General features: G+C 45.1%; 1 protein-coding gene across 11 annotated transcripts in view; it reads left to right on the top strand.

The window, feature by feature from the left end:
• The window catches only part of cast (calpastatin), a 285,310-nt gene extending 269,249 nt beyond the window's left edge, over window positions 1–16,061 (top strand). For 9 of the 11 annotated variants that reach the window (XM_038805226.1, XM_038805231.1, XM_038805234.1 and 6 more), the window contains 5 exons: window positions 1,288–1,383; window positions 5,195–5,260; window positions 7,593–7,691; window positions 11,932–12,000; window positions 14,621–16,061. In XM_038805226.1, the coding sequence (XP_038661154.1) occupies window positions 1,288–1,383; window positions 5,195–5,260; window positions 7,593–7,691; window positions 11,932–11,985 (315 nt within the window). In that variant the 3' untranslated portion in view covers window positions 11,986–12,000; window positions 14,621–16,061. The remainder of the gene's footprint in view (window positions 1–1,287; window positions 1,384–5,194; window positions 5,261–7,592; window positions 7,692–11,931; window positions 12,001–14,620) is intronic. The other 2 variants (XM_038805225.1, XM_038805227.1) reach the window with 2 other exon arrangements.
• Window positions 16,062–21,113: the final 5,052 nt, after the last annotated feature.

Below are 21,113 nucleotides of genomic sequence, written 5' to 3'. Positions count from 1 at the left end.
CCTGTTGGACTTTAACCTGGTGTTGTAAGACTCCTTACTGATTTGATGATTGTTCACTGTGTATTCTGCAAACTTACAAACGGGCACCACTTTCAGACCAGAAAAGTGCCTGCTATCTCAAACAACCCTCGAAAGGCAAAGTGTCTCAAAAAGTTCAACAAGTAGAAAGCGATTTCACGCTGCTACTATGCAGTAGTGACACGAGTGATATTTTCCACCAACTGGATGCTGCTGTCAGTCCAAAAAGGCTTCTGTCTATCACACAATTGAGCAATGTTGTGTATGAATTTCAGTGTCAGTGCAATGCCAGGTACATCGGCTGTATCAAAGATTGGCTGTTCAAATCAAATAGCATGTGCCATTGGTTGTTTGTATTTACAGAGAACAGACCAAACTCAACCAGCTCACACTTCCAAATCCCAAAACAAATACTGTTAGATGTGATTCTGTGATTGAACTGCACTTGCTGAGCAATTCTGAATGTGCTAATAGCTACACTAACTAGCTCCCCAACTAATTAAAGATGATCAGTTGAGCTCATAATATAACACACTTACACTTTGTATAATCATTCTTAGTGCCACAAGTAGGCTTACATTAACACTACAATGGAGTTACTGTGAAAATCCCTAGTTGCCTCACAATGACGCCTGTTCTGACACTGAGGGAGAATTCAGAATGTCCAATTCACCTAACAAGCATGTCTTTCGTGACTTGTGGGAGGAAACCGGAGCACCTGGAGTTAACTCACGCAGACACGGGGAGGACGTGCAGACTCTGCACAGGCAGTGACCCAAGCCGGGAATTGAACCTGGGTCCCTGGCGCTGTGAAGCAACAGTGCTAACCACTGTGCTGCCTTGCCATGAAAAGACATATGTTCTTATGCAGGAAATCTCTCTCTGCAAAGGAGAAAAATATGTTCAAACCTTGTGCCTTTTTTTAATTACCCGGGAGCTTGGGAAGCCTTTAGTACCCACTTCCTCTTTCATGGTAATGCCTTGACCAACCAGTCAATCAATCAGCATCCTTTTAAACTCCAGTATAAATACTTGTGATCATTTGAAATTTGGCATTCTTGCATTTGTGCTAATGCTTGGAAGATGAAAGCCTTTAGCAGTGGTTCCCTTTTCAGCCACATTCAAGCTCTGTACTACAAAGCAACTGAATAATTACATAAGTACTGATTTCATTCAGTTAACTTTGCTAAACATTTCTTTAAACATAATGTATGAATATTCAAGCTCAATATTTGTGTCTTTGTTTAGAACATGTTTTCATATTTTCAGGAAACTGATCATGCCAAGAAGAAGCCTGAACTGGTGGGAGAAACTGAGGAATCTATTCCTCCTGATTACAGATTTATAGAGCAAGCTGATCCTAAGGTGCAGCCAAATAATTAATTTGTATTAATTCAATTCTTGCTTCAGAACTTTACTGCTTTCAAAATGTTTTCTGTATGCATAAGAAATAGATGCCAGAGCAGGCTACATTGCTTCTCAAACCTTCTGCTCATTTAATAGGATCCATATTTCCACCATATCTCCATATCCCTTGATCGCCTTAGCATCTAAAAATTTAACAATATCAGTCTTGAATATACTCAGTCACTAAGCATCATGGGGCACTGGACTGGTGAATTCAATGATTTGCAATCTTCTGAATGAAGATATTTGTCCCCCTCTCAGTTTGAAATGTCCGTTACCTTTTTCTAAGTCTATGCCCCAGTTAGACTCTCTGCAGCTACTCTGACACTCCTTTCAGAATCTTGTGTCACCTCACATTCTTCCACACACAAGAAAGTGAGAGGTGCGTTATATTCAATCTCTCTTCATAGAACACCACTCTCAATCCTGGAATTAATCTAGTGAACCTTCATCGCACCCTCTCTAAGGCAAATGTATCCTTCTTTAGATACAGAGATCACATAAGCTGTGATCTCACCAAAGCTCTGTACAATTGCTGGAAAACTGTACCCTAGTACTCCAATCCTTTTACATTAAAGATTGACATACCATTGATCATTTGCTTTCCTAATTGCTTGCTATTCCTGCATATACATTTTCTGTGTTACTTGTGCAAGGACTCCCAAATCCCTCTGAACACCAACATTTAATACTTTGCACCATTTTAAAAATATTTTGGGTGCGATCTTTTGGCTGTTCATACTGACAGGATCTTCCAGTTCTGCTGACGGGACACCCCTGCTGCAGGTTTCCCAGCACCATGAGGTAGATTCAATGGGAAATCCCATTGACAGCGGCAGGACCAGAAGGTCCCGTCGGGCCACCTCCCGGTGCCGAGAAACACGTGAGGCCAGAGAATCTCGCCTGTTGTTTTTCCATTCTTACTACCAAAGTGAATAACCTCCCATTTTCCCTCATTCTACTCCATCTGCCACCTTCTTACCCAATTGCTTAACCTGGATGTCTCTTTGCAGACTCTCCTAGCAGTGCTCAGCAGACTATGTTGATTTCCCCAGGGTAAACCAATGTTGTTAAGAGCTTTGCTGATATTAAATACAGGAGTATCCCGAAACCCAGAAGGGTAACTTGGAACACTGGTTCTGAGTGGTGTATATTTTCAATGTCGTATACTGTGAAAAAAATATGTGAACCAGGAAGGAATAGTCCAGCTGTTGTGTGAACAATTAATAAAGTATTTATTAACTTAAAAGAAAAACACACATGACAAGAAGGACTATAATACACTAGAACACTTAGGTACACCGATGGCTATCCACACAGTGTTACATGAAAATACCTCTTGGTTCCCAACTACCTACATTCCATGAACTCTGAGAGGCCCCTTTATTCCCAAACAACAGCCAATGCTATGTAACTCTATGAGCTAAATCCAGCAAATAATTACTATGCACACATTATGTGGCCATATTTGGGAAAACCCTCTTCCCTTTCAGCGAAGGCAAAACCTAGTCAGTTCGAGTTTTGATTTTAACCGGCTGCCTGTTAGCAATAACTTGGTTTTGGGAGATGGGTTTAGCTGATGGTAGCTCTGCCTGTATTTATCTCCCTTTTCCCCTCGTCATTGTGCTATGGATATACCATTCTTTCCCTTTGATGTTATCCACAATGTGGCATCAGCTTTTGGCATATACACATCAGCTTTGTTATCTCTCCACTCTGAAGTTAACTTTTCTATACCCCCCCCCCCATTGTTTTCCTCTAGTCACCTAGGTTAGCAGTTGCTTTTCTCACTGATATGTTGATTAACATCTCAGCATCTCTTCAGACATCTCCCTGTTTTATTTTCTTTTTTCCCGATTTAATTTCTTAATTTTAATTTTCCCCAATTCTTAAATGTCATGGGAACTGTCATGTCACCTGTCCGGCCCATGTGGTGTTTTTCAATGATACTGATAAGAGAACCTGTGGGAGTCACGCAATGAATGGCTTGTGGCGCTGCCTGCCCCTGTGGAATCCATGTCCGTATCAAACAGTGCTGCATGAGCGAATATCTCCCCCCATGTGTCTTCCTCATATTGTCCCATCTAGCATTCTATCATTAGCAAACTTGAATATAATACACTCAGTCCCTCACCTAAAGTAAGTTCCTTAGATTGTGAATAGCTGAGGACACAGCACTGGTCTTAGCAGCACTCCACCATTAATAGCCGCCAACCTGAATCTGACCTGTTATTCTGCTGTTTTTTCCTTTTCTTTAATCACTAGTCCTCTATCCAAGATAACATATTACCCCAACTACATGTGCCCTTTTATTGTTCATGTGGCAACTCTTGGAATGCCTTTTTAAAAATCCAAATACATTGCATCCACCTTTTCCCCTTTTTTCTACCCTGGTAGGCACAAAATGGCGAGAAGTATTTTGAATGTTAAAAGATATACTGAATAGTTATTCTAAAATTAACATTAGTACACTGTGCTCTCCATTGTTTAATGCAACAATATGACGTAGTGACGGTTCAACTCACTGATCGAAATAATCTATTATTACTGGCAACAGGGCACTTGGAAAATCATAATAAGCTTTTGCAGATCTATGAAAGGGAAATTCTGACTGAAAGATCTGTTTGACTTTTTGAAGGATGTCACTGGTAGTGTGTATATGGGGAACCTATGTATGTAGTGTACTTGGATTTTCAATTAGGTGTCACACAAGGTTGTTACATGAAATTAGAGCTTATGGGATCGGGAGTAATGTATTAGCATGGATGGAGGATTTGTTAACGGACAGCAAACAGAGAAAGAAAACACATGCCATTTTACTGTTAGGAGGATGTTACAAATGGCGTGCCGCAAGGATCATTGCTAGGGCCTTTATTACAATCTGTATCAATGACTTCGATGAGGGGATCGAGTATAACGTATTCAAATTTGCTGATGATACAAAGTTAGGTAGGAAAGTACACACTGAGGAGGGCACAGAGAGGCTGGAAGAGGATTTAAACTGGTGAAATGAGTGGACAGAGCATGGCAGGTGGACATAAAGTGGAGAGATCTTGAGCTATCTATTTTCATATTAAAAATAGAAAAGCAGAATGTTTCTTAAATGCAGTAAAGTAAGGATTGCTGATAATCAAAGGAATCTGGATATCCTTGTACAGGAGTCACAAACATTTAACATCAGGAACTGTGCGCAATTAGGGAAAAATTGCATGTTTGTCTTCATCTCAAAAAGGTAGGAGTAGAAGAGCAAAGAAGTATTTAAGCAATTGGAGAGGGCCTTGGTGAGACCACACCTGGATTACAGAGGACAGTTTTAGTCTCCTTCTCTAAAGACACTTGCCTATGGGGCAGTGCAACAGTGGTTTACAGGACTGACTCCTGGAATAGGGGGATTGCCCTCTGGAGAGAGATTGAGTCTATAATCACTAAATTTAGTAGAATGAGAGGTGATCTCATTGAAACATATCAAATTCTTAAGGTGCTTGACAAGGTAGATGCTGGGAAGCTGTGTCCCCCAGATGGGTAGTCTAAAACCAGGGTTCACGGTCTGTGAGAGGTCGAGTAGACTTGAGGGGCCAAAAGGCCTATTCCAGAACCTCTTTCTTTAGGTCTCATGAGGTTTACATTGATATGTATACACCACATTTACACGGTAGTGATTTCACTCTCAGATGCTGCAGTATTTGTGTTGCTGCTGTGCCAGCTGCTTTCTAAGTTCTAAATAATTCTGATATTCCTTGGAGGAATCTGATGAAGTTGTTTGTTGTAGCAGGATAAAGGTAAAGTGGCTTCTTCCTCCACCGGTCCAGGAGCAAAACCAAAGGCAACAGAGAAGGTAAAGCACAACTGATTATCTGATGAGCAACCCCTCAGGATACCATTCCATAAGTCAGTGTCTCTCACGAGTTTATTTTGTAGAGTAGAGTGATAGAAGTTGGTTAAAGGTATCACTTCACTCACTACAAATCATAACTCCAGCTGTTGTTCAAGACTGGGGAATCGCGCACTTATTCTGAGTTTTGGAAGAAATAAAATGGTGTGTTTTTTCCTTCTTGCTGTCGGGCAGGAGGACAAGAGAAACGCGAAGATAAAAGGCAGAAAAATTGTAATTTATCCCACTGAAAATGTATTCCCATCACTGCTAAATAAATGGAGCTTATGTTCTCTGGAGTTTAGAAGAACGAGAGACATTCAGCAATTGTTTCCACCAATTGGGGAGTCTAAAACATGGGGGCACAGCCTCAGGATAAGGGGGCCAATCATTTAGTACTGAGATATGAAGAAATTACTTCACTCAAAGGATTGTGAACGTTTGGAGTTCTCCCATCATTGTGAATGCTGCATTGTTGAGTACATTTATGGCTGAGATAGATTTTTGGTCTCTCAGGGAATTGAGGGATTTGGAGAGCAGGTGGGTGACACGATAGCACTGTGGTTAGCACAGTTGCTTCACAGCTCCATGGACCCGTATTTGATTCCTGGTGGCGCAGTGGTAGCACTGCAGTCTCACGGTGCTGAAGTCCCAGGTTTTATCCCGGCTCTGGGTCACTGTCTGTGCGGAGTCTGCATATTCTCCCAGTGTCTGCATGGGTTTCCTCCGGGCGCTCCGGTTTCCTCCCACAAGTTCCAAAACAGGTGCTTGTTAGATGAATTGGACATTCCGAATTCTCCCTCTGTGTACCCAAAGGGGCACCAGAATATGGCGACTAGGGAATTTTCACAGTAACTTTGAGTGTTAATATAAGCCTACTTGTGACACTAATAAAGATTATTATTATTAAAATGGACTACAAGTAGGGCAGCACAGTGGCGCAGTGGTAGCACTGCCGTCTCACTGCACCGAGGTCTCAGGTTTGATCCCGGCTCTGCGTCACTGTCCATGTGGAGTTTTCACATTCTCCCCGTGTTCGCGTGGGTTTTGCCACCACAACCCAAAGATGTGCAAGGTAGGTGGATTGAATATGCTAAATTGCCCCTTAATTAGAAAAAATGAATTGGGTACTCTAAATTTATATTTAAAAAATAGACTTCAAGTCCAAGATCAGCCATGATTTTATTGAATGATGGAACAGACCCGATGGGCTAAGTGGTCTACTCCTGCTCCTATTTCTTGTGTTCATGGGTGGAGTGTTTTGGGGCAGTTCGCCACATGCTCAAATCCTGGCATGGCTGCAAAATCTCGTGAGAGTTCCAAAACAGTATTTGCACCAGCGAGATCTCAGTTTGAGATCTGCCCGCCCCCTGCCAGCGATGTTTCTGGACATGAACCTGATTTCCATTTTTTTAAATATATTGACATCTACTGGCCGGCCGTGACACTATAATGTCCACCCATGCCTTATCCTTCCACTCAGTCAGTGTAACGTCACGCCGGTGCGAATCACTACTGGTTTTCAGAAACAGTCGTGGTGACTTCGCTTGGAGCTCGGAAGTGAGTATAGTCCCTGGATGGTAACTGCCATGGCTTGGCAATGGTTGGCAGTGCCAGGTTGGCAATGCCAGATTGGTAGTGCCATGGGAGGGCCCTCTGGAAAGTCCCATTGGAGCGGTTCCCCTCGTGTGTGGGGGTGGCCCGATGGTTGAGCGGGGGTTTGGGTTGTGTATGCATTGTTGTGTTGGGGCTGGAATCTGTGAAGGAGAGGTGGGGTTGGTGCCAACGATGGGGTACCCTGATGCCAGCGAAGCAGGGGGTCACCCTGATGCTTGCGCGGTGGGAGAGAGTTGCCCAAACATTTGAGTGGTGGGGGGGATGCCCTTCTCGTGCAAGGGTTGGGAATTGTTCACTTATCCGGGGTTGGGGGGGGGGGGGGGGGGGGGGTGGCCATACGTATGGGTGAGGGGGCACTTCTCCAACCATTTTGGCCCCAATGCCTACCAGTTCAAGGCCACAATCTTAACGGAGACATTGCCTTCAAATCAGGGTCATTCTGCACCTTTACGGTACTTTGCTAATTCTTCCAGTACTTTGGTTGCCTGCTGACCAAGGAAAATATCGCACAGCATGTGAGGTCCCAAAGGAACAAAATTTAGCAAAGACACACTACTTCTTAAACAATGTTGCCATAGTATTTTGGAATTGTATTTTTAATGTTTAAATTGGTTTGCTTTTATTAAGTGTATCTCTGATCTATATTACTTTTAAGACTGATTGTCATATTTCCTGACAGCTGTTGACCAAGGAAGATCTAGTAGAGAGTATGTCATCGGATTTCGACTCCTGTTCTTCTGCTTCACATGCTGGGGCACAGGTGTCCAAGCAGAAAGAGGTAATGGTCTATTATTGCCAGCATGTTTATGTATTCCGTGTTTTGAACCCTAAAATGTTTTTCTCAAACATGTTTCCTAGAATCTTCCTGATTAGAATCAGTGGATGGAATATCATTTGCTGCATTTCCCAGGCTGTACTATCTGTGAGTGATGCTGCCCACTCAGGCATTGGATTGTAGAATCATCCCTCGGTTCTCTTGCAGATTTTCCTTTTCTCTTTCTCCTCTCCATCGTAGAAACAGGAGTGGGCCATTCAAACTCTGGAAAACATTCCACCATTTAGTGGATTTGTGGCTGATCTGTACCTTAATCCCATTTACCAGGGACAAAGGATGATCACAGTGCTATGCATTTTTTGATGCCAATAAGATTTGGATCAGCATACTCTTTTTTTTAAAAATCTGTTTTCCTTTGTTCCCTGCCTACCTTGCTACCAGTACAGAGCTCATGGAGGCTATGTCTACTGATGTTTTAGTGAAACCTTTCACTTGAACTTCCCATACTGGAATACTCTGCCTACAAATCATTTTATTTCACTCAAGCAAGAAATAAAAGAATCACAGTTCACAGAATTTACAGACCAGAAGATGACCATTTATGAAAATCGCTTATTTAATCCAAGGTGTTTGTGCCCATGTTAGTCATTGAACTGGAACTGTTTTCCTCTTCTTATCATTGGTGCAAAAGAACTGGGTGCAGCCAATAGATGGATATTGAATGGAGCGGCGTGCCCCAATGGTCAGATAATCAGTCAGGTTCCTTTTGTGGATTTGTGATTCTCCTTGCACAGATTTATTTTATTTATTGTGTGCAGTTGAACCTTTATCTAATGTGCCGTAACAGAAAAAATCTGCCTCGCCTCTTAATCCCCGGGGGGGGGGGGGAATTGCAGCAGCAGAATTCTGGCACAATGTTTCACAACAAATGTGAATAAATTGGGAGACATTTATCCAACAGTGTGGATTTCCTCGATTTCATGGCTTGAGCATTGTTCTCGAGCTGATTTAGAAGTTGCAATCTCACCAGTTTTAATGAGAATAAACCGTGTTTACTTTCTTCACTGGGACTTACTCCCTGCTTGGCAGCTCTGATGAAATAACCAATTTAATGGTTTCCATTCAAGTAGAAAATTAGTAATACATTCAGTAATTTTCTTAGTAGAACGAGTATTTTCATTCGATGTATTTCTTTTTTTAAATATAAATTTAGAGCACCCAATTAATTTTTTTCAATTAACGGGCAATTTAGTGTGGCCAATCCACGTGCCCTGCACATCTTTAGGGATGAAACCCACACAAACACAGAGAGAATGTGCAAACTCCACACAGGCAGTGACCCAGGGCCGGGATGGCGTTGTGAGGCTGCAGTGCTAATCACGGTGCCACCGTGCTGCCCTGCATTCGATCTATTCCTCAAGAATTCCCTCACTGGATAAAATGATCCTTTGAAGGCCTTCTGAATCCATGTACATTTTTTAAAACAAGTATTCTAATTGTATAATTTTTCTTAAAATTAAAGATTTCCAGAATGTATCCATACTGTGAAATATTACAGCTTTTCCATATTTAGCCAACTGAACAAAGCGCTCATCCACACTGAGTAGATGATAGGTTTAAAGCTGCAGTTTGGAGTGGATTTGCTGGATTGGATTTGTTTATTGTCACGTGTACCGAGGTGCAGTGAAAGGTTTTGTTCTGCGAACAGCTCAAACAGATCATCAAGTATATGAAAAGAAAAGAAAAGAAAATCCAGAATAGGGCAACACAAGGTACACAATGTAAACACACAGATACCGGCATCGGGTGAAGTATACAGGGGTGTAGCATTAATCAGGTCAGTATAAGAGGGTCGTTCAGAAGTCTGGTAACAGCAGGGAAGAAGCTGTTTTTGAGTCTGTTCGTGCAGACTTTTGTATCTCCTGCCCGATGGAAGAAGTCGGAAGAGTGAGTAAGCTGGGTGGATGGGATCTTTGATTATGTTGCCCGCTTTTCCCAGGCAGCGGGAGGTGTAGATGGAGTCAATGGGTGGGAGGCAGGTTTGTGTGATGGACTGGGCTGTGTTCACGTCTCTCTGAAGTTTCTTGCGGTCTTGGGCCATACCAGACTGTGATGCAGCCTGATAGGATGCTTTCTATGCTGCATCTGTAAACGTTGGTAAGAGTTGATGTGGACATGCCAAATTTCCTTAGTTTCCTGAGGAAGTATAGGCACTGTTGTGCTTTCTTGGTGGTAGCGTCGACGTGGGTGGACCAGGACAAATTTTTGGTGATGTGCACCCCTAGGAATTTGAAGCTGTTAACCATCTCCACCTCGGCCCCGTTGATACTGACAGGGGTGTGTACATCACTTGCTTCCTGAAGTCAATGACCAGCTCTTTAGTTTTACTGGCATTGAGAGATAGATTGTTGTCGTTGCACCACTTCACTCGGTTCTCCATCTCCCTCCTGTATTCTGACTCATTATTCAAGATCCGGCCCACTATAGTCATGTTGTCAGCAAACTTGTAGATGGAGTTGGAACCAAATTTTGCCACAGTCATGTGTGTACAGTGAGTATAGTAGGGGGCTAAGTATGCAGGCTTGTGGGGGCCCGGTATTGAGGACAATTGTGGAGGAGGTGTTATTGTTTATTGCTCATTGTGGTCTGTGGGTCAGAATGTCTAGGGTCCAGTTGCAGAGTAAGGAGCCAAGTCCTAGGTTTTGGAGCTTTGATATGAGCTTTTCTATCCGTAACAATGAACAAATGCATTCCCATAGGCAGATCATAAAACTGGAAGTGTAAGCAAGACTGCTTCAACCCCCAAAACCAGTGATGTAGGACCAAAATCACCAAAGGTAAAGTCAAATATGAGCAGGAATGCTTTGGTGTGAAATAAAAAAATACATTAGCAGCTGAATGTATTACTTGTTGAAATTGTTTACTTCCTTGCCATGGTGATTCAATTGCATTCAGGAACTGCCTTCCACATATTAGCTGAACCTATCCATGAGTGGTGTGACGCTTAATTGGAAAGTTTATATGTACCAGCAAAAATAAAATAGACCAATTCCTGGTTTTGCTGAATGACTGAGTCATGTCATTAGATTTTCAATTTCTCTGCACCAGATATCCTCCACATAAATGATAAGCTCGGATTTATTCAATGGATAGTGGGGCTAGATTTCTGTCCCTCAGCCTATTGAAATGCTAAATTACTGGGATAAAATTATTGCCATTAAAGGAGCAGGTAACTGTGTAATTTATAACACTACTAGCAGATGACATAGGATGGGAGGGACATACCTTTGGAGAAACACCTTGGCTGAGATGATCTTCCCCTCCCCCCCCCCCCATTTTTGGTCGGCGGATGGGGGCAGAGAATCCAACGGGAGCCCCCAAATGCCTTTCACGCCAGCAGGAGTTCCCAATCAGATTGTTCCCACACCCTGCCAGTGATGTAATGGGGTTATGGCATGAAAGACTGGGAATCCCATTACCATACATTTACATCTCATTGTCAGGCTTCCTCATTGTAATGTATCCGCACATTAGCAATTCCACATGTTAGCAATTCCGCCCGTCCCCCCCAACGACATCACATCATGCTGGTCTAGACCAATGGGGACCTGGGTCCCTGCCAGGGGCACGCAGGTCAGTACAGACCCCGGGAAGCGAGAGTCACACCTGGCAATGTCAGGGGCTTGCATTGGGGAGGTTCAGGGTGCGGAGGGTCCTGTGTCTGTGGAGGGGCAAGGGGCCTCTTGGCCACAGGTGGGGATGCAGATAGAAGTTGCAAGATTATATATATATATTTTTTTTAAATTTAGAGTACCCAATTATTTTTTTCCAATTAAGGGGCAATTTAGCGTGGCCAATCCACCTAACAAGCACATCTTTGGGTTGTGGGGGCGAAACCCACGCAAACACGGGGAGAACATGCAAACTCCACACCGACAGTGACCCAGGGCCGGGATTCGAACCCAGGTCCTCAGCACCGTAGGCAGCAATGCTAACCACTGTGCCACCGTGCTGCCCCTCAAGATTATATTTTAACTTATTTTTAAACATTTTATTTTGAATACAATTGACAGGTGAGCAGAACTGGGTTCTTACCTCATTAATAATTTTGCCTCATGCAAAATAATGAGAACCAGAGTTACCTTCCTGCTTGTTTCAGCTTTCCGAATAGAAACAAGCTGTTTAATCTGCTGTGTGGAGTGATATTTTATTGTTTCATCTTATTTATTCTTTTATATAATAGGCAATAAATCAACCTACTGCTAAATTTGATGCAAAGAAACCCCGTAAACGCTAGTGTCTGCAAAACCAGGTAACCATAATGGGAAATGTTATTTGTTTCTTTTTTGTTCAACGTCAGCTTGGCATGGAGTGGAATCAACAAAGCCAGCTGAATAAATGGTCTCTATCTTGGTCATAAAGACATTCTAAGACCCTCACAGTTGGTGGAGGTGAGTGGAAGAGGCAAGGCTGAAGGGTTCCAAAAGACAACAATAGAGAAAAATGGTGGGATGGTTACTTTTGCTCTCCTATAGTAGAGGGCGAAAAATAAGGCTCCATGGATCATGATCTAATCTAAATCCAGTCGAAGCAGGCTCAGATTCCAGACACCATCAAGTCTGGGGACCATCTGCATTTGGGGACAGAAAGTGGCGATTGTACCAGGGGAATGATTGGGATGGGAGACAGTTTTGCTGGGGGAAAGAGCATTGAAGATAGAGGTGAGGGAATGGTTCAGCAAAGCAACAACTGGGGATGTCAAAGTGAATAAAGGAAGAAAGGATGTGAAATTGTAAATCACAGCCCAATCAACCATGCAATCTTATCCTTCAGTGTGGGTGTGGCATCGTACCAATGACTGAGGCGATGTGGACTTTTGCATGCATATTGTAGTCTGGAGCAATGAATAGTGATGGTAGAGGTTCTGACTTGCTTCTCATTACATGGCTGACCAGGAATCTCTCCAGCTGTTACTGCTTGGAATTGGCGAGTGCTGGAAGATCAACCTATTTGTGTTATGAAGGCTTCCTTGGTCAACAAGTCCTAGACTAGGACTCAAAACCGGAAGTTCTGGCTCAGAGGCAGGGGTGCTACCCAAAGTGCTAGATGACCTCCATTATGTCTGGGTACTCATGCACATTTAGGAGAGCTGTCCTGAAGACTAATAAAGCAAATTTGACATTAATGTAGTCATGGGGCCATATCCATCAGCCAATATCCAAACCTCCTCTACCAATATTCCTGGGTAAGATGTGTCCCATTGGGCAGGAGAGATCCACCAATGTCCACATGATTGATTCCAAACTGCATGTAGGTACAGGGTTTCACCTGAACAGGGATCTTGCTGATCACTGCAATGCTCTCAATTGGTGAATCAGTGCTCCTCCATTTTGAACACAAGGTGAAATGAGCAGAGGTTTTTTTGTACAAAGAATATACTCTGAATGTCAGAACTACAAATCCAACATCAAGTATTAGCAGTCCAACATCAATCATCCCTGATGGCTTTAGCCATTGACTGTATACAACTGTAGCTATCATCTCTAATGTAGGAACATCTATCATTCCTCCATCAAACTGCAATATCTGCTTTAATCCAGTGGAGACTGTAAAAGGATGGGCCAGGTACAGCAACAAGTATTCTATATAGTGATGTAAAAGCCTAATGAGATTATAACACAAAGCGTCCTGCATACTAAACACCATAGGCAGCATTATATAGCAAAAACTATGGACACCCACAATCAGAGGATGTCCTGTCATCCTACCACATGAATGATGGTGGGTAATCAGAGAACTAAATGGGGAAGAAGAGGCTGCATTAACAATGGTGCAGCCCAGAGGATGTGTTCTAAGACATACAAGGCCAGAAGTTTGCAAACATCCTCAGTCACAAATGCTGGATGGACGATCCTACTTTCCTTTTCCTCATTATCAGTGCCAGTGTCCAGCCAATCAGATTCACTCCATGTGACAATTAAAAGCAGCTGCATGAAAATTGTAATCCTTGCTTAGAGCTGAGAAACACAGGGCTGGACTCTCCAAAAATGGGGCTATGTCCCCACGCCAGCGTACAAATGCTGGCGTTTCACTCTGGACTTTCCTTAAGAAAGTCCTGAGTGATTTTCCTACCTGCAAGGGGCAAGCAGGCCCCAGAGTGCCTCTCGTAGCTCTGGCTGCGAATATGGGGCCCCGCGCTTCCAGTCGGGAGTCCACGCATGCACACAGCGGCGGCCTGTAGCGGCCGTTCCATGCGACATGGCAGACTCAAACCGCGGACCGTCATCAAAAATATAGCCCCCCCTCCCCGAGATCGTGCGCACCCGTTGGTCAATGCCGCCCGATTGCTCCCCTGGCCGTCCATGAGGCCCCTCCCCCCCGCTGATCAGTCCCCCCAACCAAGGCAGCCGCGGACTGAGTCCACAGCCTCCACCTGAGGTTCCCAACGGCCGATACGTGGTTAGAACCACGCTGTTGGGAACTCACCCAGTTTTGCGCAGAGAATTGCAGGGCGGGCGGGCCTCTGTCAATGGCCCCCTACCCGCGCCACATAGATAGCGTGCGAGCGCTTCTCCGGGAATCGAAGAATCGCTTCAGCTGCGCCGGTCCCAATTTCCAGGTAAATGTTCATTCTCCGCCCCGCGTCGAACGCGATTTCAGTGTGGAGGCTCAGAGAATCCAGCCCACAATATTCATCCTGTCTATTCAGTAATTATAGACTTTCACCAATAATTTCAAAGCAGATTCTCCCGAACTATTTTGAGAGGAAACCTGGGAGATATGGCACAGTTGGCAGTTTATACAATTTCTCCAGGAGATCAGTCAGAATTAAAGTGGGAGATCAGTGATATTTACAGAAATTCTGCCCCTTAGTATTTACTGGATTGATTTTTTTGTATTTCAAACTAATGATTTGTTTTTTTCTTCTGCAGGCCCTGGTTTAAAAACTGACCACTGTGTAAATGTTTTTTTTCACTGGGAATGTGCCTTTGTATAAATAAATCTCTGTGGTTTTCTTTCAATTTTCTAAAGAGCTGCTATAACATGACTTTTGGGGATGTAATGTGTTGAACACTCAATGTTGAGCCTTATAGAAATTCAAACTCAACTTACTAATTGTAGCTTTACATCACTATGAAATAATGCCTGCTCTCTGAATGTTCACAAACTGGATTTATATATTTAAAAACTGAAATCTTTTTCTAACTGGGAAGGATGCTATATTTGTAGGAAATGTTTACTGCTAAAGTATTTTATGCCACAAAAATATTGACGTTACATTGTTGATGTGTGAAAATTGCCACAGTGCACAGTAGGCTGTACAGTTCTCGTGTTTTCAGTGAGTCAGAAAATGACTATGGATCTCTCCGAGAACTGTCTGAAGCTGGAGCAGACTGTTCACAACCTTGGTGTTGTATTTCACCCCAAGAGCCTCCACCCCTACAGCCACTACATCATCAAGAGGGCTTACTTCAACTTCTGAAACATCGCCATCTTGCCCATGTCTCAGCCCATCTGCTGTTGAAACCCAGATTTGTGCCTTTGTTACCCCTGGACTTGTCTAACCTATTGCTCTCCTGGATGGTCTCCCATCTGCCACTTATCTGAAACTCTGCCCACCTGTTTCCTAACTCACAAAGTTCCATTCGCTTGTTACCCTGTGCTCCCTGACTTCCATAAGATCCAGGTCTGAAGACGCCGTCTCTGTTTTAAAATCCTCATCCTTGTTTCGGTCGTCCCCCTTCATCCCTGTAATCATGTCCAGCCCTTCAATTGCTCCTATTCTGCAAAAGCAAAATATGGTAGATGCCAGAAATCAGAAATAAAAATGGAAAATTCTGGAAATACACAGCAGATCTGGCAGTGCCTGTAAAGTGAGAAACAAAAGTTGACAGATCAGGGCATTGACCTTTCAGCAGACCTCCTCCAAATTCTGACCTCTTGAGCCGATACCCAGTTTTAATTGCTTTGCTATTCGTGGCTGTGTCTTCAGCTGTGGTATTCCCACCCTCAACTCCTCAGCCTCCTAAGGCACTCCTTAAAACCTACATATTTTTTGAAGCTTTTGGTGATCTACCCTAATATCACCTTACATGGCTTGGTGTCAAATTATGTTTGGTAACTCTCCTGTAAAGCACCTTGGGACATTTTACAAAATGAGATATGCACGTGCAAGTTTTTGCACAGTAAAATGTTTACATTGACTGTAAAATGCTGATATTCTGTCCAGATATTCTATATTTTTCCTAATGCTGCATCACATGGAGCATTTTGTTAGCGATTCAACTCTTTCAAGGCTTTGGGTGTATTATAGAACCGGAATTATGTGGGTAAAAAGAGAATCTGAAAATAAAATGCATTAAACTTGTAAAATATGATTGTCATTTTATTTGTATCTTAATTTGAGAAAAACATCCAGCATCAGGAAGAATACTTTTAAATATTGACAACCATCTTTTGGCGAGCAATTCATCTCCTCGCCCTCCATCATTCCCCTGTCCAGCATCTACAAGCACAGGTCAGGAGTGTGATGGAATATTCTTCACTAAATGGATGAGTACAGCTCCAGTTACATTCAAGAAGCCCAACACTGTCCAAGACAAAGCAACCTGCTTGATTGGCACCCCATTTACCACCTCAAACATTCACTCCCTTTACCACCAGCACACAGCAGCGGTTGTGAACATAACACACAAAATTCACTGCAGTAACTCACAAGCCTTCTTTGACAACACCTTACAAACCTGAGACATCTAGCACCGAGGACAAAAGCAACAGACAGGTGGAAACCACCAACTGCAGATTCCCCTCATCATCCTAACTTGGAAATATATCGGAATTCGTTCACTGTCACTGGGTCAAAATCCTGGAAGTCCCTTCCTAACAGCACCGTGTACATACACCAGCAGCAGTTCATAGAATCATAGAATTTACAGTGTAGAAGGAGGCCATTCGGCCCATCGAGTCTGCACCGGCTCTTGGAAAGAGCACCCTACCCAAGGTCAACACCTCCACCCTATCCCCATAACCCAGTAACCCCACCCAACACTAAGGGCAATTTTGGACACTAAGGGCAATTTATCATGGCCAATCCACCTAACCTGTACATCTTTGTGACTGTGGGAGGAAACCGGAGCACCCGGAGGAAACCCACGCACACACGGGGAGGATGTGCAGAAGACTCTGCACAGACAGCGACCCAAGCCGGAATCGAACCTGGGACCCTGGCGCTGTGAAGCGATTGTGCTATCCACAATGCTACCGTGCTGCCCCTTGTCAAGAAGACAGCTCGTCACCACCTTCTTACGGGCAGTTGGGGATGAGGCACAAATGCTGGATACTCACATCCTTTGCATGAATTTATAAAAATCAGAACTGGAAGAAGTGCAACGGGCTGGATTCTCCCAAAATGGGACTATGTCCCTATGCCGGCGTACAAACGCTGGCGTTTTACTCTGAAGATTCCTGTGAAAAAGTGGAGCCGATTCACAGACCTGCAGTGGGCTATCAGGGACCCAGAATAGTTCACGCAGCTTTAACTGCGGATATGGGCCCCCGCACCTCTGGTTTTGAGTTTGCACATGCGCACGGAGATGGCCTCCAACAGCCGCGGAAACAGACATAGAAATTAGAACCCCCCCAATCGGCCATGCGCTCGAAGATCTGACCGCGCCGATCTGTCCCCTGGCTGCCTATAAGGCCTCCACCCCCCACCCTCCCCCAGTCCCACCAGGGTAGCTGCGGACTCGGCCACGCGAGCATCCTGACCGGCGATAGGTGGTTGGAACCACACCGTCGGGAACTCGGCCGGTTGGGAGCAGAGATCACTGGGCGAGCTTCTGACAATGGAGTACTCCGCGATCACGCCGATTCTCGGATACCTGAGAATCGCCGGACCGGCGGCGGGCCCGATTTCGGCTTGAAATTGGATTCTCCGCCCCCGCGCCCGAACGCGATTTCGCCGCGGGGCTGCGGAGAATCCAGCCCAACATGTCTTCCTTTTAATATTTTTATTCTCCTTTTTCACATTTTCTCCCAAATTTACACCCACCAACAAAACAATAATCAGTAACAAATATGGCAATCCCCATATCAATAACAACGATCCCATCCTCCCACCAAACCCCAAACATTAGCCCGCATGTTCACACAAACAAATGACAAAATGGAATTTGGGATCACCCATGGTCACCATTAACACACACAGCCGCCCAACCCTCCCACCCACACGCCCCAACTAATGTTCGATGTAATCCAATTCTTGAAAGTGCATAATAAATAATGCCCATGACTTGTAGAACCCCTCCATCCTTCCCCTCAGTTCAAACTTAACCTTCTCAAGAGTCAAGAATTCCAACAGGTCCCCCCCCCCACGCCAGGGCACAGGGTGGAGAGGCTGCTCTCCAACCTATCAGGATCTGCCTCCGGGCGATCAATGAGGCGAAGGCTACAGCATCTGCCTCCGCACCAGTTTCCAACCCTGGCTGGTCCGACACCCCGAATATGGCCTCCCTGGGGTCCGGGTCCATTTTCATGGTGCACCACTTTAGAAATTACCCTAAAAACCTCCTTCCAGTGATCCTCTAGCTTTGGACAGGACCAAAACATACGAACGTGATTAGCCCCCCCCCCCCCCCCCCCCCCGGGCAACGTTCATACATCTTCTACTCCTTCAAAGAATTGGCTCATCCTCGCCCTCGTGAGGTGTGCTCTGTATACCACCTTCAGCTGTATCAGCCCTAACCTCACGCACGAGGTGGAGGCATTCACTCTCTGAAGCACCTCACACCAGACCTCCTCCTCCATAGCCTCTCTCAACTTTTCATCCCACTTGCTTTGATCCCTTCTAGTGGTGCCTTATCCTCTTCCAAAATAGCCCTGCTGACATGAACCCCTTCTCCAGTCCCCCTGTCGTCAGCACCTCCTCCAGCTCCACCGGGAAGCCCTGTATCTCCTTTCTGGCAAAATCTCGAACCTGCATGTATCTAAACATTTCCCCCTGCTCCAGCCCACACTTCACTTCCAGCTCCTTCAGTCCTGCAAACCGACCCCTAAGAAACAAATCTTTTAGTGTCTTAATCCCCTTCGCCTCCCATATCCGAAAATTTCCATCCCACCTCCCTGGCTCAAATCTGTGGTTCCCCCAATCGGCATTTCCCTTGACCCTGCCCCCAACCCGCAGTGTTGGCGAAACTGCCTCCAAATTCTCAATGAGGTTATTATTACCGGACTCCGAGTATTTCCCCGGGGCTATCGGGAGCGGTGCTGTTGCTAGTGCTTTCATTCCTGACCCCCTGTACAAACTCTCCTCCATTCTGACCCACTGGGAATCAACCCCTCTGACCCTGTTCTGCATCTTCTCCACATTCGCTGCCCAGTAGTAATACATCAGGTTCGGAAGACCCAAACCCCCTGCCTGCCTTCCCCTCTGTAGCAGCACCATCCTCACTCTGACCACCTTCCCTCCACATATGAACAAAGTAATCCTTCCCTCAATCTCTCTGAAAAAAGTATTTGGCAGGAAAATCGGCAGGCATTGAAAAATAAACAGAAATCGCGGCAACATGTTCATTTTAACCGCCTGTACCCAACTCGACAGTGACAGAGGGAGACCATCCCACCTCGCCAGATCCGCTTTCACTCTCCCCACCAAACTAGTGATGTTGTAACTGCGGAGCCCCCCCCCGGCCGAGACACCACAAAATACTCACCCTTGTCTAGATTTAGTTTGTACTCTGAGAAAGACCCAAACACTCGAAGCAGCTCCAATATTCCCATCGACACACTTGGTTCCGACACGTATAACTGCAAGTCATCTGCATATAAGGACACCCTTTGCTCTATCCCCCCCCCCCCCCCCCACACACTTCTTAATGTGATGGCCAACGGCTCAATCACGAGTGCAAACAGCAGGGGGGCATAGGACATTCCTGCCTCGTCCCACGGTGGAGAGAAAAGTATCTCAAGCTGATGTTGTTTGTGCGGACAGTTGCCCTCGGCTCCTTATATAGTAGCTTTATCCAGTTCACAAATCTTGTCCAATCCCAAACCGCTCCAGAACTGCCATCAAGTACCCCCATTCTACCCGGTCAAACGCCTTCTCAGTGTCCAATGCCACAACCACATCTGTTTCCCTCCCCTCTGTTGGTGCCATAACGATGTTCAATACCCTTCTAATGTTTGAAAAGAGCTGCCTCCCTCTCACGAACCCCGTCTGATCTTCACCTATAACCTTCGAGAGGCACTCCTCCAGCCTACCTGCCAGTACCTTTGCCAACACTTTTGCGTCCACATTCAGAAGTGATATGGGCCTATATGACCCAAACTCTGTTGGATCCTTATCTTTTTTTTAGCAACAGGGAGATCGATGCCTGCCCCAAGGTTTGTGGCAACACCCACTTCCCTATCGCCTCTTCAAATATCCCCACCATCAGGGGTGCCAACTTATCCTTGAATTTTTTATAATATTCCACCGGAAACCGATCCGGCCCTGCCACCTTCTCCAAATGCATCCTCCCAATCGCATCCTTTATCTGCTGCTCCACTATCGCTCCTTCTAATGTAGCTTGTGTCCCCCTCCCCTAACCTCGGGTACTCCAACCCATCTAGAAATTTCTGCATCTCACGGTCTTCCCCAGGTGGCTCTGACGTGTATAACCTCTCATAAAATTCCTCAAAAACCTTGTTGATCAGTTCCGGAGCCACCACCAACTTCCCTGCCCTATCCCTCACCTGAACAATTTTCCTTATCGCTGCCTCCCTCCGGAGCTGACCTGCTAACAGACTAATGGAGCCTTATCTCCATGTTCGTAAACTGCACCCCTTGCTTGCCTCAGTTGGCGCACTGCCTCCCTGGTAGATAGTCGGTCAAAGCTCGCCTGTAGTTCCTTCCTCTTTTCCAGCTTTGCTGGGTCCCCATCCTCTGCATAACTCCTATCTACCTCCAACATCTCATCTATTACCCTCTGACGCTCCAACCTCCTCTTTGTCCACCCTGTCTTAAACAAGATGACCTCCCCCCCTCACCACCACCTTTAGAGCCTCCCAGACAACTGCCTTTGACACCTCACCCGTACAGTTGAAACCTACATATTCCTCAATTACCTTTTCAATTTTGCCACAGAACCCTTGGTCCCCCAAAACTCCCACATCTAATTTCCACCCTGGCTTCTGTGCTACCCCCTTCTCCAGTACCATATCCACCCAATGCGGAGCATGATCTGACACTGCAATTGTCGAGTATTCCAACCCCTTAACCCCAGCCAACAAAGCCTTCCCCACCACAAAGAAGTCGATCCGCAAGTATACCATATGGACTGCTGAGAAAAACAAGTATTCCCGTTCCCTCGGGTGCAGAAACCTCCAAGGGTCCACCCCTCCCATTTCCACCATTAGCCGAGCTAACGCTTTCACTCCCGCCCGATG

The sequence above is a fragment of the Scyliorhinus canicula genome, chromosome 8, assembly GCF_902713615.1.
Source record: "Scyliorhinus canicula chromosome 8, sScyCan1.1, whole genome shotgun sequence".
Taxonomy (NCBI): Eukaryota; Metazoa; Chordata; class Chondrichthyes; order Carcharhiniformes; family Scyliorhinidae; genus Scyliorhinus; species Scyliorhinus canicula.
The sequence above is the reverse complement of the archived record's forward strand: the minus strand, read 5'-3'. Positions and strand labels throughout refer to the sequence as shown.